General features: G+C 39.1%; 1 protein-coding gene across 2 annotated transcripts; it reads left to right on the top strand.

The window, feature by feature from the left end:
- The first annotated feature begins 6,455 nt into the window (after positions 1-6,455).
- On the top strand, positions 6,456-18,845 carry LOC111259316 (signal transducer and activator of transcription 5A). Of its 2 annotated transcripts, none has more exons than XM_022831248.2 (6): positions 6,456-6,775; positions 10,241-10,459; positions 12,828-13,317; positions 13,528-14,828; positions 16,083-16,345; positions 17,043-18,845. In XM_022831248.2, exons 2-6 carry the CDS (start codon positions 10,250-10,252, stop codon positions 17,119-17,121), a joined length of 2,343 nt encoding a protein of 780 aa, XP_022686983.1. In that variant the 5' UTR covers positions 6,456-6,775; positions 10,241-10,249; the 3' UTR covers positions 17,122-18,845. The 2 variants fall into 2 exon arrangements, with proteins under 2 accessions (XP_022686983.1, XP_022686982.1); XM_022831247.2 differs by having other exon boundaries at positions 6,456-6,735.
- Positions 18,846-19,129: the final 284 nt, after the last annotated feature.

Raw genomic sequence — 19,129 nt, forward strand, 5'->3', positions numbered from 1 at the left:
TTGGCAATTTTGAGCAGCCCAACCCTCTGATCCGCGCGACTGTCATTTCTCGTTTTGGCAATAACACTTCCGTATGGAAATTGTCGCATGGAAAAAATCCTGCCAGAGACACCACATACGCTGTCAAATATTAACTGCTCATTTATACGTGTTTTTACTATAACCATCGTTAGAATTAATAATCACGAAGTATCACTTAAATCTTTGAGGCTGTATCTAAAAGCACCGCAGTCCCACATAAACAAACATCTCATTTTCTATACATTTTCACCTCCACACATTTGCAGCAGATGTCTTAGAATAATCAATGTTATCCAATTGGTAAACAAGTATATCATGTGCCTTTTATAGGTGTTCATGTTAAAAACGTAATTAGTGACAAAGTGATTGTTGCGGATAAACACTCTTTGGACAGGCGCACCTTGTTACTCAGATTGATCTCAAATTTCGCGCCTTTTTTTAAATGTTTGTTGCTTTCAACGTATTGCACAAATTCACCTTTATTTAAAGTCAATCATATTAAAATGAAAGTTCTCATGAGTAACCACTGATATTGTTACTATCTGTACACAATAAGCCGATCTCAGCGAAGAAGCAATTTCTACAAAACAAATTGTTGATTTGTTCAGTTTTTAACTTGGTCGTAATGTTTTCTCACCATCCAAATTATTATCGAGAATGATATTAGCGTAAGAAAATAATCTAAATCTTCTGTATTAAAGAATATGTTGCGCGCAAAATGCGTGCTCATACATTTGTTCGTATGAACTATTTTACAATAAGACGTATAGACACCTCTCAGTCTTAGTTTTTACGTGCGCACACGCACGCAAGGTTTTAAAGTTTCAAGGGATGTTAAGGTATTTCCAATTATCCTGTTCAATGCACCTAACATTATCATTTCAAAAGATAAAGAACGTTGTTATTCAATTCATTTAGATACATCAATGTAGGAGAACCTGATGCCTACTCTAAGGTATAGCAGCAGTAGGTCGAGATAAGGTGCGATGAGATGGAGAATCTATTCAGCAGTGTTAACTCCCATTGAAGTCACTCGCTTTGAATCCCATCGAAAATATTTAATGTAGCGTTGAACCCATCTACAATCATAAAGATAACATGGGTTTCCTACCTCAGTAAGTAGGGGCAAATGACTGACATACGCATACCCAATCATTTGACCTCTCCCTAGCTCTCATTGCACTATTTCTATGTAGTTTTGTATCTTTCTAGTTTAAACGAGGCTTTCGCGTATGAGCTTCTTTTAAGTCCGCAACGAAGTTATATAAAATTAAAAAAACTGTTAGTGCTCGAAAGAGCGGATGCTCAGCTGTAAAACTGAAAATTGCTGATTCGTTGGTTTATCCTGGGTAATGTCGAGGTCTCAGCTGATAACACCAGAAAATATCCTTACAAGAATCCCAATAGCCCAAGTCTTCACTAAATAAGGTCGTTTCACGTATCTCATCGCTAAAGTTTCATCCATATGTGCTCATATTTTCTGCCCCTTTTGGCTTATCAAGGTCAACAAATCCGAATAGACCTAATCAATGATCCACATTACGAGCAATACAACCACCAAACGCTACTAACTGTGCACCACAAAATCACATTCGTGTCCGTCGCCAGCTGTGTGCCCTTACCCACCTATGCTTTCAACAAACAAAATTCATCCTTTTTTTTTCTCGTAGCATAGTTATATGTAAATACCAGTAACCTAGCGCTTGGTTAACTTTGAAGTTAGACTGATGCAAAGTAATTTTTACTAGTAAAACCACACAAAGCCTCTTATACGCGAGTAGTTACTTTGGTTCAAAGAAATCTATTCTTGGGACAGCTAATGTAATAATATGAAAGGCTTCAACCTAACTCCGTATATAATAAGCATGGCTAATCTTCGGTGCAGACTGTTCACTCCAGAGATTTAAATGTAAGCAATCTTCACTAAACGCGATATTCCCAAATCTATCAAATTAACCTAAAGGCTGGATGCATTCTGGCTGGACACGACATAATTACACTTTGTGTCAAAATGTCTTTCCATTATAAGTAAGTCTATTCTAAGTAGGCAATGTGAAACACTGGAGCTTTTGAGAGTTAAAAAAAAACAAGCCTTTATAACAGCATGCTTTACATGTCGATATCTTAACCGTTATCAGGATAACTATTTGGAAAAGTTATCTTCCATCGGTTTAGTCGAAATACACTATGGGAAAGGCTTTTCTGTCTATCCCGTTATACTGGGTTCCCGTCAAAGCAAGCTTACCCATAAAAATGGTTAGGACCTTTTTGCTTATTCAGTAATGATTTTAATCTAGTATCTTTTTGTCCGCTTATCAGTCATTGGACAATTGCTTATATACGGTAAATCAATAGAAACAGATCTAGTTAAAACGATCGTATGAATTATGCCATATGCACATTTCGAGGCGAAGTATTTAGGGGTAAAGTCATGCAAATCCGCTATATCCATTATCACAATAAACAGCATTTCAACCTAGTATCTTATTGTGAAAATAAATAAATAGAAAAATCATCAAGCTGTTTTTTTTTTGTTTCGTGCAGGCAGAAAAGTAATAAGCAAAGTTAGAAAGAAGGAAATTATCTTACCGCAGATGGGATCATCTTTAGTGAATTGTTCGGTGAATGTCTGACGGTGCAAATTCAAAAACTGAGTCCTCTATGCACAGTCTCAACGAAAAACAAGCCTCTATATGAACTTTGTACTAGGTAGAAACATCTGCCACACAGCACAAAGCAGTATCAACCTTCTTTATTGACATGGATACTTTTCGCAACGACTTCACCTACAAAACATTGTTTCCGGATGAAGCCAGTTACAATAGTTATGATTCTAATCTTAGTTTCTAGTAGAATTTAATGTTTAATCAAGAATTGGAAGCAATTTTCTAAATTTCTATCGTAATGACAAAATATGAAGAAGATCATGAATGGCATCATGTTGCTTGTAACAAAACCCTATGGTAATGTTGTTCATTAAATCTATTTGGGTCTTTAAAGTGGGCTTTCTCGAATAGAACGCGTGCGCCCATTATTTTTATACCCCAAAATTGTGTCAGCGCATTTTTTTCACTTGCTTCGTAGTCAAACTTCTATACTTCCAAGAATTTTCAATAGAAAAAAAGTCATAAATGTCAGGATTACTCGTTTTTGCCACTTTTCCTAAAAATTGACATTAATTACCGACTGCTCGTTTTATCAGCCTCTTCTGCAAAATCCACTTGTGCAAGTTTTTCTAGTGACGATAGTTCGTAGTAGCCGTAAAATAAAATATTCATAAAATGATGATCGATTTTATATAATTGTGGGCATAATTGTTTAGCGTTCTTAGTTCGCCGTCGCTGAAAGGGTTTCAGAAAAAATGCTTTACTGCGGACTGCGTTGCATTTTATGCAATTTATTTCTACATAGTTGGGTTTTTAAGAGCCAAGATTCACTAGTACGTTATCTTCGTCACTTGGAAAGTCGACCTATACAAGTCGAATAGCTTTTGCCGAAATGCTTTCCCGCGTGACAACTTTGAGTGTACACAACGAAATGGGGCATTTTCCAATAACAAATTAATATACCTAGTGTTCAAATGGAAAGCTGAGTTACAGAACGGCGCTCTTCTGAATGACAAAGTATCTGATGGGACTTGAGATGAAAACAATTCCTCCCTCATTCCGACGACACGTTCATTCTTCCTTCCATTGCGTCACACTACGCAGAGGTTCAATGTGTGATCCTATGAATGACCAAAATGTAATTATTTCACCTTAACCTGGCAGAGTCCTATCAATCGAAAGAGACCTGACGTTGCCGAAGACTAACACTAAGACTTTTTGGACTGAAGTAAGTAGGCTGCATAGAGGTAAACATTTTCCTAGGAAATTTGTTGGGGAGGCCACCCACCTAACTTACATCTCAATGAGAAGAATCGCTGGAGGTTCCATCTTCGTCTAGACAAACAGACAGAAATGACTAGAAGCACAGGCGGTGGAAGGAGGAAAAAAAGCTATGGCTGACACAGCCGCAGCTTTTTCATCCTGGCCTACATAAGGCAAGATGTTAGATACCTTGGATGTAGCTCAAAGCATTATAAAAGTCAGACTAAGCGGACACTGAATGTGTCTGATAAAAAAACAAAAAGCTTACCAATACTGCAAACATCTGCTCTTTGTCGAATATACGAGTTGTTTGTAGTTAGATCTTAGGTATTGCATTAAGGAGAAAGAGAAACGTCTATTTTTAACAAATTATTATATCTCAGTAATTAATATAACAGGTGAGTGAGCGGTAAATCTGAGATAAAGCTACTGTATACAAAGTATAAGAATTTTTTCAGTACCAGAATTTCTGTGCTGTGTAATTCACGATTTGTTACGAAAGTATATCATTTATTACATGATCCATTTTCTGTTTTGGCCCACTTATACCTGCTGCTGGGTTCAAAATTGTCTACAGAGCTGACATTGGATGGAAAGTTGATGAAAACCGTGAATAGACTGACCTACAGTCGTGCTACAGAGCTCTCTGATCAGGCCGATGCTAAATACGATCAAAGCAAACAAGAGCTGCGCGTCATATCAGTCGCTAACGCTAAAATTCATAGAGGAAACGTAGCATCGAGCTTTCGGAAAAGATTCGATCTTTTTTTTACTTTACCTGAAAAGGGGTTCAGGCTATCAATATAGAATCGGAACACCTCCGGCACTACGCTGAAAATCATACGCACAGTAGTTAACCGTAATGCTAAATATCCAGTCAACATTTCTAACATTGCAACAGAAATTATCAGCTATGATCTGATAAACTATTACACGCGTATGGAACCCCATTGAACACATATAACAGCTAGTCAGAGGATCCAAACCACCCCTCACGTCCGCTTATTTCGCCTAATGGAGTGTTCATTCTTCGTTTCTGCTTGCAGCACGCTTGACCTGTACCAAAATTACGGACGAACAATAGGACCAGAGTGTCCTCTTATAAACGTCGGTATCTTTACATACCTCCACGATTTCCTTGGATAGCGCGAGTACTCCATGCACAAACGAATTGTGGAAGATGTCACGAAACACGATAAGAAAAATACAAAACGATAGGTAAAGCCTTGCAGCACTATGCGGGCCTTAACAAAATCCACAAGGTACCCATGTTAATTTACTGTTACAGTCTGTGTCGGGCAACGTTGCGCTTATTTCTGCCAAAGTGTTCAAAATCAGTAATCATTAAACTGTTCGTCTTATTGGTATAGCATCTCAGATAATTTCGAAAAAGTAAGAAGTAGCATTCCGCTGATTTGGTCTTTGGGGGGCAGACAGCTAACAGAAAATGAAGTGATTTCTTGGTAATTGTCAGCACGGACGATGCCCTCACAAAGAAGTTATCTCTTTCACGCAGCCTTTTACTGCCTGTTCCCTCCTGCTGTGTCTTGGCACTGTCCAGTGGCATTCAACGTTTGATCTCCGACTATGTAGTGCAATATAGAATGGTTCTGCTGGATTGAAACGACTTCAGAAATAGCGTGCTTCGCTTTTATTACCACTTAGGGGTGTTCAGTCTGTCAAAGGAGATAGGCAACATAATTCACGTTCAGTTTACAGTAGCATTCACCACGAGATGGAAGCATAAGAGAGCGAGGCAAAGACGTTTGTGAGTCGTGACGTAAACTATGAGTAAAACTGACGTCATAAATTGCTGCTAGTATTTTATGCAGGGCTTTAGAATTGCGAACAAGTTGCATCATAAGTATATATCATACATTGTTAGCTAGTTTACGAATGTACTGGGTGTTACGACAGCATACACGTATTATAGGACCAAGTTGAGAGCAGAAAAGTTCGCAACAGGGTGTTGCGTTTATGTCATAACTTACATAGTACATTTCTGTAATATCCAAGTGTCAGGGAGTTTGTGTTGACGATGGCCATTACATGATTGTGCTGGTGCCTTCTAGCCTGGTACAGCCTAATGAAACGGCCCAATTGATTTAAGGCAAATGATCACGTAATGCATATGACTAGAAACGCAAGCCAGCTAGGCCGTCCATGAAGCCTTGCCAGAGCAAACATGGGCATGAAATTGAGCGGGGTAACATGACCATTGAACGACGTTCTTGAGCATAAGCCTATAGCGAAAGTAGCATTTCGATTGACACATGGATCAGCTGTTCAAAGACAACCTGCATCGAACCGGTAGAAGCAGGCCTAAAAGAAGCTATCTCTGTTTTTGCCTGATATGATGATTTGTGCAGTTCGACAGCCTAACATCCTGTACCAAAGCGCGCTTTCCCCTTTCTACATCAGCGACTTATCGGCTAGCGCATGTTTGATTCCATTGGATGAAGCGCCCTCTCTCGAAGCCCTTTCCTCGTCTCGAGAGGAGCACTAGCCTCTACCTTCCTTTTATGTGAGCTACGCGCTGATTATCAGTTCCACGAATTGTAACGTTATGAAAGCATTGGCTGTATGCGACGACGACGACGACGACAGCATTACTGCTGCTACGACTGCTCGTTTGTCGATCGTTTTGTTTCACCAATACCACCAGCACGACGAGCGGCAGCTGCGGCGGGCGTCTCACCACTGCCTTCAATACGCCGCTGTTGAACGTCTGACTACTTGAGGCGGCGGATTCGTAGAAGTCGACTAGTCACTCGTGCTTGCTTCTTGTCCTCTGTTGCCGCTATTGTTATTATAGTGATAGTTTTTGTGTTGAAGCATCGAGGAGGTACGTACAATTTGGAATTAATACAACGAGCCAAACTTCAGTGAGTGCACAAGCGATTTTCGCCAGTTTAAGCTTCACAGCCGTGTGTGACAGAGGCATGTTGAATCTAATTCACTACGACAGTGACACATAAGGAATGCTAGAGTACGGCATGCCAAAAGAAGGAACGTAAACAAACGGGTCTTGGAACAAACGCTGTTTTTTGCATCAGTGCAACGTGCTTAGGTTGCTCAATCACAGGCAGAAGCCCACTGTGCTGTCGCGTATAGAGTTTTCAATGATTTATTTGTGCGTCAGTTTTAAGCAACGCTTGCTTAATGTGACAGATGTCAATAGATGATGATACGCTCCTAGTGTCAGGTGTAAACATACCTTTGTGTGTACTTTGGCACAATGCTCCTTGATTACATTTTAACTTGAGTAAATATAATGTGTCCCAATCTAGTCTTTTACTGCTATACACGTCCAGCAGGCAAATTTAATGCGCGACGCATGCTATTTGACGGATTGTGTTTTTCACTAAGCAGACAGAAATTATTAGCACAACTCTTGGTTCGCGTTACTGGGTGTTGGGTCAGGTAACGATACCGAAATCAGCGTAAACTCCTATATGCTTGTTTGACAGGGCTGAAGTTGATACACGACTCTTGAAGGTCCACGCACCTTTCTATAGCGGTTAATGGGTTTGATTTGGTTGCCGGTAGCCAGCTAACTAAGTTGCGTATTTCCCAGCCTCTCCTACATCGGTTCCACGGAACCGTAGGAAGTTAGATGCGTAGGGACTTTGCCGGTTGATCACTCGACCTATACGGTGATATAGATTCGCATATCTCAGCGGGAGGCTGTTGGTAGACTTAGTCATAGAAATTTTCGCTTATGGGTATCTTTAGCCTAAATCGCTTCGTCTATGCTCCTTTCATTCTAGTCATTAATCGTTTGCGAGTCTCTTCTCCTAGCCCTTCATCTATAGTTTCGCGCATCCGCACAATGCCAGTTCTGCAAAAGATCCGATAGACCTCAAATTTGAATCATCTGCTTTTTATTTCTTATGGCTTAAGAATCATTCTGGCAGATCGTCTTTAGCTATCCAACACACGGTAGTTTTCGCGAGCAGGTTCTATATGAAATTGGTTAGTATAGTTTAAGATCTGTTGAGTTCTCTGCCGGTGCTGGGCACTAGTGTCCCGTCTTACTTTATGGTCTTACATAGCTGAATCTATCGGGGGAGTGTTCGCGAAAGGTTCAGATGATGGCTGAGCTTATCGAACGAGAGCGTGAGACTCGAGCAACTCGGCTGCCTGGTTCGTCAACCCCTCATTTGGCGGAAGACCAAGCAGCTAGAGCTCCTTGAGCGATAGACCGGTCGAGTTACCGCCCTCTCAACGAACCCCTACGGACCTGTCTACCCCCCCCCCCCCCCCCCCCCGCTCATGATTTTTTCTCAAAAGTGACATCTGACAACAGGGGTCTGTATGCAAGCAACATCGGAGCGCCAGCGAGTAGGCAAAGAATCCTCTCGGTTTCGACCGCATGTGTAGTATAGATTTTATTAGCACATGTAGTTGGCCGCGTGTGTTCAGTATCAATCTCAAATCTCTATTTTCGGAGTAAATTGGTTCGTTAATGTGAATTATACAGTGAACGTTTTCGTCAGTCGTTTGTGACTTCGCTGTTTACCGAATACTCTACCAAAAATATACCGTCACTTCAAGGATGTGGAATTCTGTATGTGAAATAACCACGATGACAACAATAATGGCGTTTGTACCTCACACTCGATTCTTGACCTTTAGCTGCTGCTTTAACTATGTTATTTAACTTATTATTCGCGTATTATTGTGTAAACACGTGGATACAAATGGACGATTTGCCTTCATGGCCTAAAGGCCACCATAATTCTAACCTTAATAGTGTTTAGAGACTTGTTACAAATCCTAGAATTGGCGTCGCAAATGATCCTATTTTACCTAACGTGCTCTCTTTGGAAAACTGTTTCTTTCTAGAGGAGTTCTTGAGACTGTGCTAATTGGCGATGGCTTTTGTACATACATACATATATTTTTGCTAATCTAATAACTCTGGTAAGAAGATTTCTAGTGCTTTTGATCTAGTCTGCATTATAATAGCACTAAGAATTCCTACCTGATTATACGGGAGTTTGTTTTTGTTATGAAGTAATGTAGAACGATAACAGTAAGGCCGCAGCTACTGCTAATTAAAGAAGGTTTAGTTCCATACGTAACAGAATCAGTTCTTTGCTGAGACGGTTTGCGTCGTTGTGGTCACCTCTTAGCGTACTTGCTTCCGCATGGGACCGGAAATCTACTAGGAGATGGCGCTGTCTTTCAACAATTTCGAGATTCTCCAATCCAGAAGTGTACATTGACACCCCTTGAAAACGTTATGACTTCATCGCAATTATCGAATAACCACGTGGCACCGCAAATAGAGATCAGTTTTCAACGAGTGCACTAGAAGCGACCAATCACACAATTGTTGAGCTGTTATATACGTGTTGATTTTGTGTGATATTCGACAATTTTTACTGTGTTTTGAATAAGCTTCTAGGTATATGTTATACATTTCTGCACCAGTGCATAATTTCGTTTATCTCTTGCCTGTAATATGTAATATTTTGTAATGAATTAGACGACAGGAACGTTTGTTTCATTTGTAATTAATTAGGTAGCTGATTATGTTAACCCGTTAGAAGAATTCTGATCAAGAGGGCAGGCACTGAAGATGATAAAAGGCTAGATTCTTAAATAGATGGAATATATCTATTCTATACAAAGAGATAAGGAGAACAGCCTTACCGGTAAAATGTACGAACCTTCCTAATCTGATCGGGGGCTAATAATCCGACGGGGTGCGATTACCGATTAGGCGATGGCGAAGCTAGATTCTTAAGTACGATGAACGTTTTACCATGTATCCAATAGACTTGGGAAAAAAATCAAAATATTTCATACGCTCCATTTATTAGCCTAGAGTTTTCGTTAGCGAATCCGCATTACATGTATATGCGTGTTTTACATAGAATTTATCTAACATTATAACATCGCATCGCGAGTGAGTTAGTTATTCACGTGTTTCGTCAGCAGTAAAAAATAACAGTATAAAATATTATATATTGCTTATGTTTAAAATACGCTTTTGTCATAACAGAATCATATGTCTAGCTATATTGTTAGCGAGCTGTCGATACGTACTATTACCATTTTTCCCAACAAAAAGACATAGTTTAGGTGTTTCCGTTGTGGACTTCTGTGAACCTTGTCAAGTCTGATGTAAGTTGTTAAAGCAACCTCCTCGGGTCTGCTTGAACGCTGGGCGGTGAATATCACGTCTCTTCGTTTACGCGACGAGCTAAAGTTTGACAAGCGTTGCTAGTAACTGATTACAAGTGTTGGATGTGGTAATAATAATTGTTAGAAGAAACAACTAACCCCTGTACCTGTGTTTTGACTTGCATTGAAATTGGTGTCGCTTTCGAATCAAACAGGACGGAGCAATGTCTACTTCGGATAGTATGCAGCGCCTTCCGGAGGCCCAACAGCAAGATATGCAGAATTTATACGGACATCACATGCCCATAGAGGTGCGACAGGCACTTAGTGAATGGATTGGTAAACATGACTGGTTGCGTCTTAATCCCGATAGCAGCCCGGATCTGGCTAACTACATGTTGGCACTTACAGAGCAATTCTTCAGCGAGCTCGAGGTATGTTTCTCATGAGGAAATATTACATATCGCCTCTCTTCTTTTAACAGGGCGTAAGTTCTCGTAAGTGTTCTAAGTAATTATATTTTCTCCAAATCTTCTTCTTATTTAAATCATTCGATTGGCTCGCTACTAAACCAGCTGACTCTTTCAGAATATATTCAGCCAATTGAAGAAAAAATTTGCGGGCCAGTTTTCCATCACCTTACTACACATTAGCAAATAGTTTATTCATTTGTCTAGTACGATACTACGATGAATAAAATCGATGCATATTATCCTGCTGTGACATGGTAAATATCCCTATGCTCATGACTATCTTTTATCTTAAAATGCACAGAGTAAGGCAGGCGTCCTTGGACAATTTGTAAAAGGTCTCTTCGAATGTATCTGCTTAACTACGAGAAGACTTCGCCCTGCATATAGTATATTGGACAGGCTTCACAGTACAAGGCCGATTCCTTATAATACTTTTCTTCTTCCTTGTAACAATATTCCTTATAGACCCAATTATGATAAATACATGTAATTGCATTCGACGCCTACAATTAAAGCCTTAATCAAAAACACAGTCGTATTGGTATATACAAAAGCTCCATAGTCGCTGTTAGTAGCTGTGTACATCTATTTGTTAACAAGGAAGACATTTATTCATTTTGGGTTGATTTATTTTTCTTGTTCCTACTGACTTTGCGTTGCTCACAAGGAGTTCCAGGGCCGGACAGGGAGCCACCTGTTTCGTGAAGCCCGCCGATCGTTGAGACTTAGTGATTTAAAGTGGGCATCATGTAGCAGAATCAAAACACGCATGGCTGTATGCATGGTATCGAGTTTGTCTCCACTTTCTTGGACGAACGATCTTACACCGTCGTACAAATCTTATCCATGTAGTTTTAATAATTCAAAATAGGATAATGTATCTTAAGTGCTTGTTTGAGACGCTGGTAATACTAAAGTTGGCCGCGTTCATGTTCGAGCGGGCTTCTATGACAAAATATTGCGCTTTTTCAACGAGCTCAAAACTGATTTTTGAAACAGGTATTAGCTAACAGGTGTAGCTCGTGTAGTGATCATGCTTCCCAGTCGCCAGCAGTATCAGCATAGAGAAACAGCTAACTTATGCAGGCAAGACCATATTATTTTGCATTTACATCGCCTACGTCGAGTTGGTTCAGTTAGGGGCGCATGAAATTGTCATACTTAATGCTACCACCGAGTTACCGCTTTTCTCAGGAAAAAGCTCGCGACTGCAATTATTTTAAGCACTTGTTTAATTCAAATTATTAATTTCAAGTTAGTAAATTTCAAATAAAAAGAATTTGCATTGTGTCGTAAAAGGGCTGCATCTATTTGGAGTCTATTTGTAGTACGTGAAACAAGTGCAGCTTATGCCAGCAGACGTCTTCAATTAACTAAAATTTATAAATAAACAGTGATAGGAATATTACTAACATTCTAGATCATTTAATTGGACCTTACTATAACAAAGCGTACTTATATATAAGAACACATTAATTTTTTTTTTTTTTAATATATATAATAACACAAAATTTTTTAATTGAGACACTACAAAAAATGATTATTAGATGGCGTGCCGCCATGCGAAACCAGTGTGTCGTCGAAATCTGTATGGTTTAAACCGGTAAGATGAATGGGCGTCAGAGATCCATGACAGGAAAGAGTTTTCTACACCGTTAAGACCTCTACTTGAATTTTCCTTTACTGGCACTATTAATCCTTAACAACAGAGTGAACTGGTTAGGTTGAGTTAGAATGGGAGATCTCATTATGTATGAGAGGAGTTGCTGGAATCGGATTTTGCGTTCTGATAGTCATCAATTTCGATTGTGACTGGCGATATTGTAGAAGAGTGATGAGGAATGCAGTACACTTATATATTAGATTTCCTAACTATAATTGCACTAATTCTTTGCTCTGTCTTTGACAATGCAAAATTACGAATTTAGTTTAGAATATTATTATTATTATCGATTATCATTATCATCATGATAGTTTTACTTTCTAATAACGGTTGGAAACGTGTTTGAGGTTTCGTACCATTAGTAAGCGTTCGAAAGATTGCAAAAGGTCATTGGAATCGTAATTGAGGTCGAACTATCGAAAGTATAATTTGAGCATAAAAAATAGAAAATACAATTTTGCGTTTTCTAACGTCGCGTTTAACGATTTCCGTTAATGTATGTAAGTAAGTGAATTGCCATATCATTATTATCAATAGTAGGAGCTTCTATTAAAACAGAATAAAAATGGTGTAGTTCACAAAACAGTGCGACATTATTGTACTGTCTTCACTGTTCACTGCTCATTTATTCATTCACTAACGCATTTTTGTCCGTTTTGCTTATAGGATAGAGCAAACAAGACTGCAGACTTTGGGACCCGCGTCAAATTAGTGGATACTCACCGCTTTCTCAAACAACATTACAACATCGACCCATTGTACCCTATACGCGCACTGCGTACATGTATTCTTGGTGAGCAGAAAATAATCGCTCAGTATGAGCCTCCTCCTTCAGGCGGACAGCAGCAGGGTTTGTCACATATGGCAGGCAACGCAGACCCTTCGCTTACTATTCGTCGCGATCTCGACGAGTGTCAACGAAACGTACAAGCCATGGACGACAAAATCAGGGTGAAACATCAAGAAGTAGAGACTTTTGTCATCCGGTATCAGGAACTACAGAAGCGCAGCGCTCTCGTACAGCAAATGCAAGCGACAGGCCAGACAACAGATTTACATTGTGCCCAACAAGAAGTGGCACAATTTGAGGCAATGATAAAGAGCAATGCGAGAGAGTTACAGCAGGCGTGGTTGGACTCTATTGATAGATTAAAAGGTAGGTACCGTTAATTGATTTTGTATATGCAACAAAGGTAGCACAAAATGATTGTTCAGGGTGACAAAAAAACAATATAATGCTCTTGTGAGAAACGATGAAAGGTAAAATAGCAGGTGGAAAAAAAAGGAGCTACCACGTGGCAAGAGCAAATATTAATGAAAAGAGGAGTCAACGATACAAATAAGACTGTTTATCTGTTGTTTTCAGGGAGTGTCCAATGCTTGACAACCCTTGAGCACCAGATTGTTGACATTGAGCTTGGCAATTGGCAGCGAGCTCAACAACGGGCAGGAAATGGAGAGCCATTCCAAAATAGATTAGATCAGATCCAAGAGTGGTGCGAAATTCTCGCTGAGCTCATTTGGAAGCACTTGCAGCAGGTGCAAAGGTTTGAAGTTTTGATAAATACAATGGAGAAGATTACGGTGAGCCCGTCGGGGCCAGCCCTGTGTGACAGTCTCACGCAGCTTTTTGGCCGGATAAAGCTTCTTCTCTCTGCGCTCGTGTGTGGAACGTTCGTGATTGAGAAACAGCCGCCACAGGTAATGAAGACCAACACGCGTTTTTCGGCCACCGTCCGGCTGCTCGTAGGCGGTAAACTTAATGTGCACATGTCGCCGCCACAAGTCAAGGTTTCGATCATCAGCGAAGCGCAGGCCGTTGTGTTTGCTCGCAATGAAGCTTATCCCTCAAATGAAGTCTCTGGGGAAATCCTAAATAATATCGGAGCGATGGAATATCATCAGGCTACCAACCAGCTTTCGGTATCGTTTCGAAACATGTCACTCAAGAAGATCAAACGAGCAGAAAAGAAAGGAACTGAGAGTGTTATGGATGAAAAATTTTGTTTGCTATTTCAGTCAATCGTCAAAGTGCCTGAAATGACGTTTGCTGTACAGGCACAATCGTTGCCAGTTGTTGTGATCGTTCACGGAAACCAGGAACCCCATGCGTGGGCGACCGTTACATGGGACAATGCGTTCTCTAAACCGCAACGTCTACCATTTGTTGTTCCTGAATGCGTTTCCTGGAGGGATATGGCGCACGTCTTATCGACAAAGTTTCACTCGGCTACTGGTAGAGGTCTTTCTGAAAGTAACTTACACTTTCTGGCGACAAAGGCTTTCCGCAATCCAACTTTAAACCGCGATACTCAGGACATGATGCTTAGCTGGGGGCAGTTCTGCAAAGATCAGCTCCCTGAACGCACGTTCACGTTCTGGGAATGGTTCTATGCTATCATGAAGGTGACAAGAGAGCATTTGCGCCTCCTTTGGAATGATGGAGTTGTAATGGGCTTCGTTAGCCGACGTGAAGCTGAAGAAATGCTTCTAACTAAACATAATGGTACATTCCTTCTACGCTTCTCCGACTCAGAATTAGGCGGCATCTCGATAGCGTGGGTAGCCGAAACTGAAGCAGGCGGAAAAAACATTTTGATGGTGCAACCTTTTACGGCTAGAGATCTAAATATCAGCAGTCTGGCAGATCGAGTCTCTGATCTACATGTAAGTCGGTGATTCGATTAGATAAATAGTCTATTCATAAAAATTATTCTACATTAATCGTAAAATATCATTCTATTGTGATTGCAATGCAATACTAATGATAATGCTTGCTATAGGTATATTTATAAAATACCGCACGAAAATCTCAGCACATAATTTATCTGCATAAAAATGAGCGAAACACTTTATCAAAAATGCTTATAAACACCCAGCTGTCAAACGGATATCCATGCGTTGTTAGCTTTTTCAAAAAATAGAATCGTGCCGATCATAACATCATTTTAGCCCCAGGTTCTTAATAAGTACGGGTGAATAGTTCGGTACTAGGCAAAGCGTGCTGCCACTCAATGCAGGCAGTGTAGTGCTGTTGCTGTGCCTTGTGGCAATTGGTCTTTTGACGACTGAAAGTTGTCGTATCTGGTTGGCTGTTCAACGGGGCGGTTTCGTTGTTAAGTGGCCCCTTTTACAACGAAAAAATAAGCTGTATTTTCAAGAAATGGGAAAATCAATTATTTGAAATGACTAGCCAAGTTGAAAGTACCGCAGCTTCTCAATCAGTGTAGATATCGCATGGAATAAAAATAATATATCGCTTAAATCTTTTAATTTAGATTCAGAGAAGGAAGTCATTCAGACAGAATGGAGCTGAATAAACCAGGTCTGAATTTATATCGTCTAACTATGGGAAACATAACGAACATGATAACTGAGATTAGTACGAATTGCTATTTACGATTTAGAAGGTTTTAGATACTTGCGCGGTGTAAAAAGCATTCCTTTCTTAATAGGGAGAAGCTCTTTTGGTGTAAAATTTTGCGATTCGTTTTGAGCTTGTAAAGACATTTTTAAGTCTTTAAGCTCCGCCTCGTCCAAGATTTTTCACACGCATCGCTTCACAGTAATCAGTGACTAATTTGTTTCTGAAAACCTCTAAAGAATTAAAGTTTATTGTTAATCCTTAACACAAATATATAGTAACTAACATTTAATGTCAATATTAAATAAATTTTCCCATAGAAAATGTTCACTGTTACAACCTAAGGGTGAGTAAGGTTCTGCAATATCGTTATATTCTCTATTAACAATGAATGAAATATGTTTACATCGCAATGCAGATCAATCTGTTTATTCTAGTAAATTGGTGCTGAATTCGAACGTCAATCACGTTGGTAAATGAACCGTAAAAATCAAATTTTTTTTAAAAAAATATTACGATCCTAACGCGTTTTGTACTTTTGCGACTGTGTTGCATAGAATATACTGTATCTGTACCCGGAAATTCCGAAAGAAACGGCCTTTGGTAGATATTACTCGCCGGCTGTAGCGACGCCACATACGAAAAATGACAATGGTTATATCCCGCCAAGGCTAGTCACGCAGATCCCGCTGCCATTCCAGCAGCATTCGTCGTTAGATTCAAATCCACCTACTCCTCAATCTTTTTACGGTCACTCCGAGCCTCAGAACGTATACGCTGGAGGATCACACGATAATGGATACGGAGATCCTAATTCAATGTAAGTACAAGATACCAGTCCTTAAGTCGACTCAGTGATTTTATCTAACCTTTCATTTGTTATAGTCATGAAGATATTTCAAAATAGAAGCCGCATAGAAAAAAAATTATTATGTGACAGAGCTAGCAAAACTATTCCAACGCTCAAAAGTACAAAGAGCTACAATATAAAGAACCAAAGAAGCAACGCAGGTACGATTGACAAGTCCATGACGTTTTACAAATTTTATGAAATACTGATCTGATTATTTAAATAAACGTCACAATGGCAAATTGTTATTTTTGCATGTTAGAATTCATAAGCAAAATAATTTATATTCTATTTAAGTGGGTCGAATGTGAACTGCAAATGAGGTACATAGGAATGAATATACAATAAACTTTTTATGGCTCACAGTATATTTCATTATTGTAAAAATGTCACGACTTTATATTACTTACAATAGTTTTTCTTTTTTTTTTTTGAACGTTAATATCTTTTTGTTTCAAATTTTTTAGTTGTATTGTAGCAGACAATATAACCTGATAAAATAAATACACACTTCTTCCAGTAGATTGATTATGCTATTCAAAGGGCGAATAATTAATAATTCACTTATGGATACATATATAAATAGACCATTTTAACCTGAAGAAGTTATTTAATAATAATTCACAAGTTTTGTGTTTCATTTTTTTTCTTCCTTTCGCTCATACAGGCTTTACGCTCTTTCCAATGTTCAAAATTCCGGCCAGTCATTGAAACGACTTCGAGACGATGATTATCGCGATATCTAAGATGAAACATCTGGAAGAAATAAAGTCCAGGCCGCCATTGAAGTTCAGGCCGCCTTTTACAGCCCGATAAGCTCAATAGCGAAGTCCACATTGCCTTCAAGCTTTGAGCTCAACGAAAAGCAAGCAATGCTAATATTGATAACATAATTACAGAAACATAGACGCAGCCATGAGAAAAGCAACAACAGCCAAGAGTACAACCGAAACATTAGCGTCAGAACAGTTATATAATTAGAGTACAAAGACATAAAGGTGTAGTGTGGAAAAAGCACTGCCGTTTATAGACAAATGCAAGCAAAACAGGATCAAGTTCTGATCCAATTGTTTTCCGGGTAGGCCCCGATTCAAACGATCATTAGAGGTCAGCCTCAACCAAGGTCACAGTACTACAAAAAAGATTTCCTTAGCTGCTAGAACAATTATAATCGTGCGTTCTGTTGACATTTTGTAATTAATCGATAAAAGCAGCTTTAGCAATGCTAAGCAACGTTAACGTTTTTGCAGTATTGCTACACATGATGGCAGAAATGTACTGAAACAGGGTGAAGCTGTAGTTATGAAAATCGGTTTCGTGTCATGCTAAAAACAATACTCCCTTATACGGGTAGCGCAAATCGACAAGCAACAGCTTTACTTAACAGGTTCTAAATAATGGCTCACCCTTTCAACAGAGTGATTTATTCTTGAATAGTTCGAATCATCTATTTTTGTATATATATACTTTGTGTACATAAAGACTGTGCTATTATAGGTCAATAATAAAAACTTGTGTATTAGCACATCTATATTGAATAACATTTTCACACACTCACTTTACTTAGGGCCGTAACTTTTAAATGGCGTGCAATTCACCCCAATAATGTCAAAATAATTATTTTATCATACGTGTGCCAAGCGAGCATAATGTTATTATTACTATTCTGCGACACATCACTTGTGCGAAACAATCTTGTACATAACCATCGACTGAGTAAGCAGTTTATAAACTCTGAAGTTGACAATGGTCACGAGGATGAACGATGATAATATCGGAGCCTACGCTCCCCAGTGTTTGCCTATTTGCGTATCGATTTAACAATGTCATATGTACCTGTGCTATCGCGGAACAGGGCCGATAAAAGCTAACGATTAAATGATTTTTTAAAGTCTTTTTGAAGACAAGCTCCTAAAGGGCCTTCCGTTAGATGTATGTGTGTATGTGTATGTGTAAGTGTGTGTGTGTGTGTCTGTGTCTGTGTGTGTGTGTGTGTTCGTCCATAGTAATTTAATCGCGTATGATTCATTTGTTTGCTATATAACTAGGTAGAAAAGTTTATCAATTGGCTAAAAGACAGCTAAGCTGCGAGTTATAAACAAAATAATACTTCATACTAAATAATATTTTAGAAACAGGGATGCATTTGGCATATAAAGGTTTTCTCTAATGACTTTTAATTACATTTTGGCTGAGAATAAAAAATAATTCTGTTATAATATACGCATTATGTGTAAACGATCATCTAAAGCATATAAAGAAATCATTTCTGCCGCACACCCCTAAAAAAGAGAGAACTATTTTACAGAGGCTCGCGCTAAACTGCCGCCAGCGTCAACAGAAAATGGTGGCAGACATTTGTTATCTACCTTTCGAAAACACACGCTCAGCCACTTGAGAGGACAAATGTATGCATCTCATAGTTTCTTAAGAAGGAATTTTCGACATTCAATAAAAAAGAGTTTAATAAGATTGCGTCTTTTCTGCATGAGTAGCTCGTGTGCATAAGTAAGTCTATGCAGAAGCTCATGTCGGAGTTCATCACAAATTAGTAGACACTGTAGCAATTGTTTAGATTCAATTACATGAAAAATATAAAATCAAGATAAAAAAAACAGGCCACAAAACATGCGTCTGTTAATTCAGACTTCCGTACCGGCAAGAACTTCTTACTAAATCGACTAAGATATAATAAACAAAACAATATCGTTAAGTGAAATCAGATTTAAAAAACTTCCTAGAAAAACTTAGTAG

This window comes from Varroa jacobsoni, unplaced genomic scaffold (genome assembly GCF_002532875.2).
Source record: "Varroa jacobsoni isolate VJ856 unplaced genomic scaffold, vjacob_1.0 scaffold_320, whole genome shotgun sequence".
In the NCBI taxonomy this organism is placed as follows: domain Eukaryota; kingdom Metazoa; phylum Arthropoda; class Arachnida; order Mesostigmata; family Varroidae; genus Varroa; species Varroa jacobsoni.

What these genes read in the sequence shown, in the direction of transcription:
- LOC111259316 (XM_022831248.2), top strand. Translation starts at nt 10,250, where the DNA reads ATGTCTACTTCGGATAGTATGCAGCGCCTTCCGGAGGCCCAACAGCAA. An exon ending in AATTCTTCAGCGAGCTCGAG is followed by an intron (nt 10,460 to 12,827) that starts GTATGTTTCTCA and finishes TTTTGCTTATAG; the next exon opens with GATAGAGCAAACAAGACTGC. An exon ending in ATCGAGTCTCTGATCTACAT is followed by an intron (nt 14,829 to 16,082) that starts GTAAGTCGGTGA and finishes TGTGTTGCATAG; the next exon opens with AATATACTGTATCTGTACCC.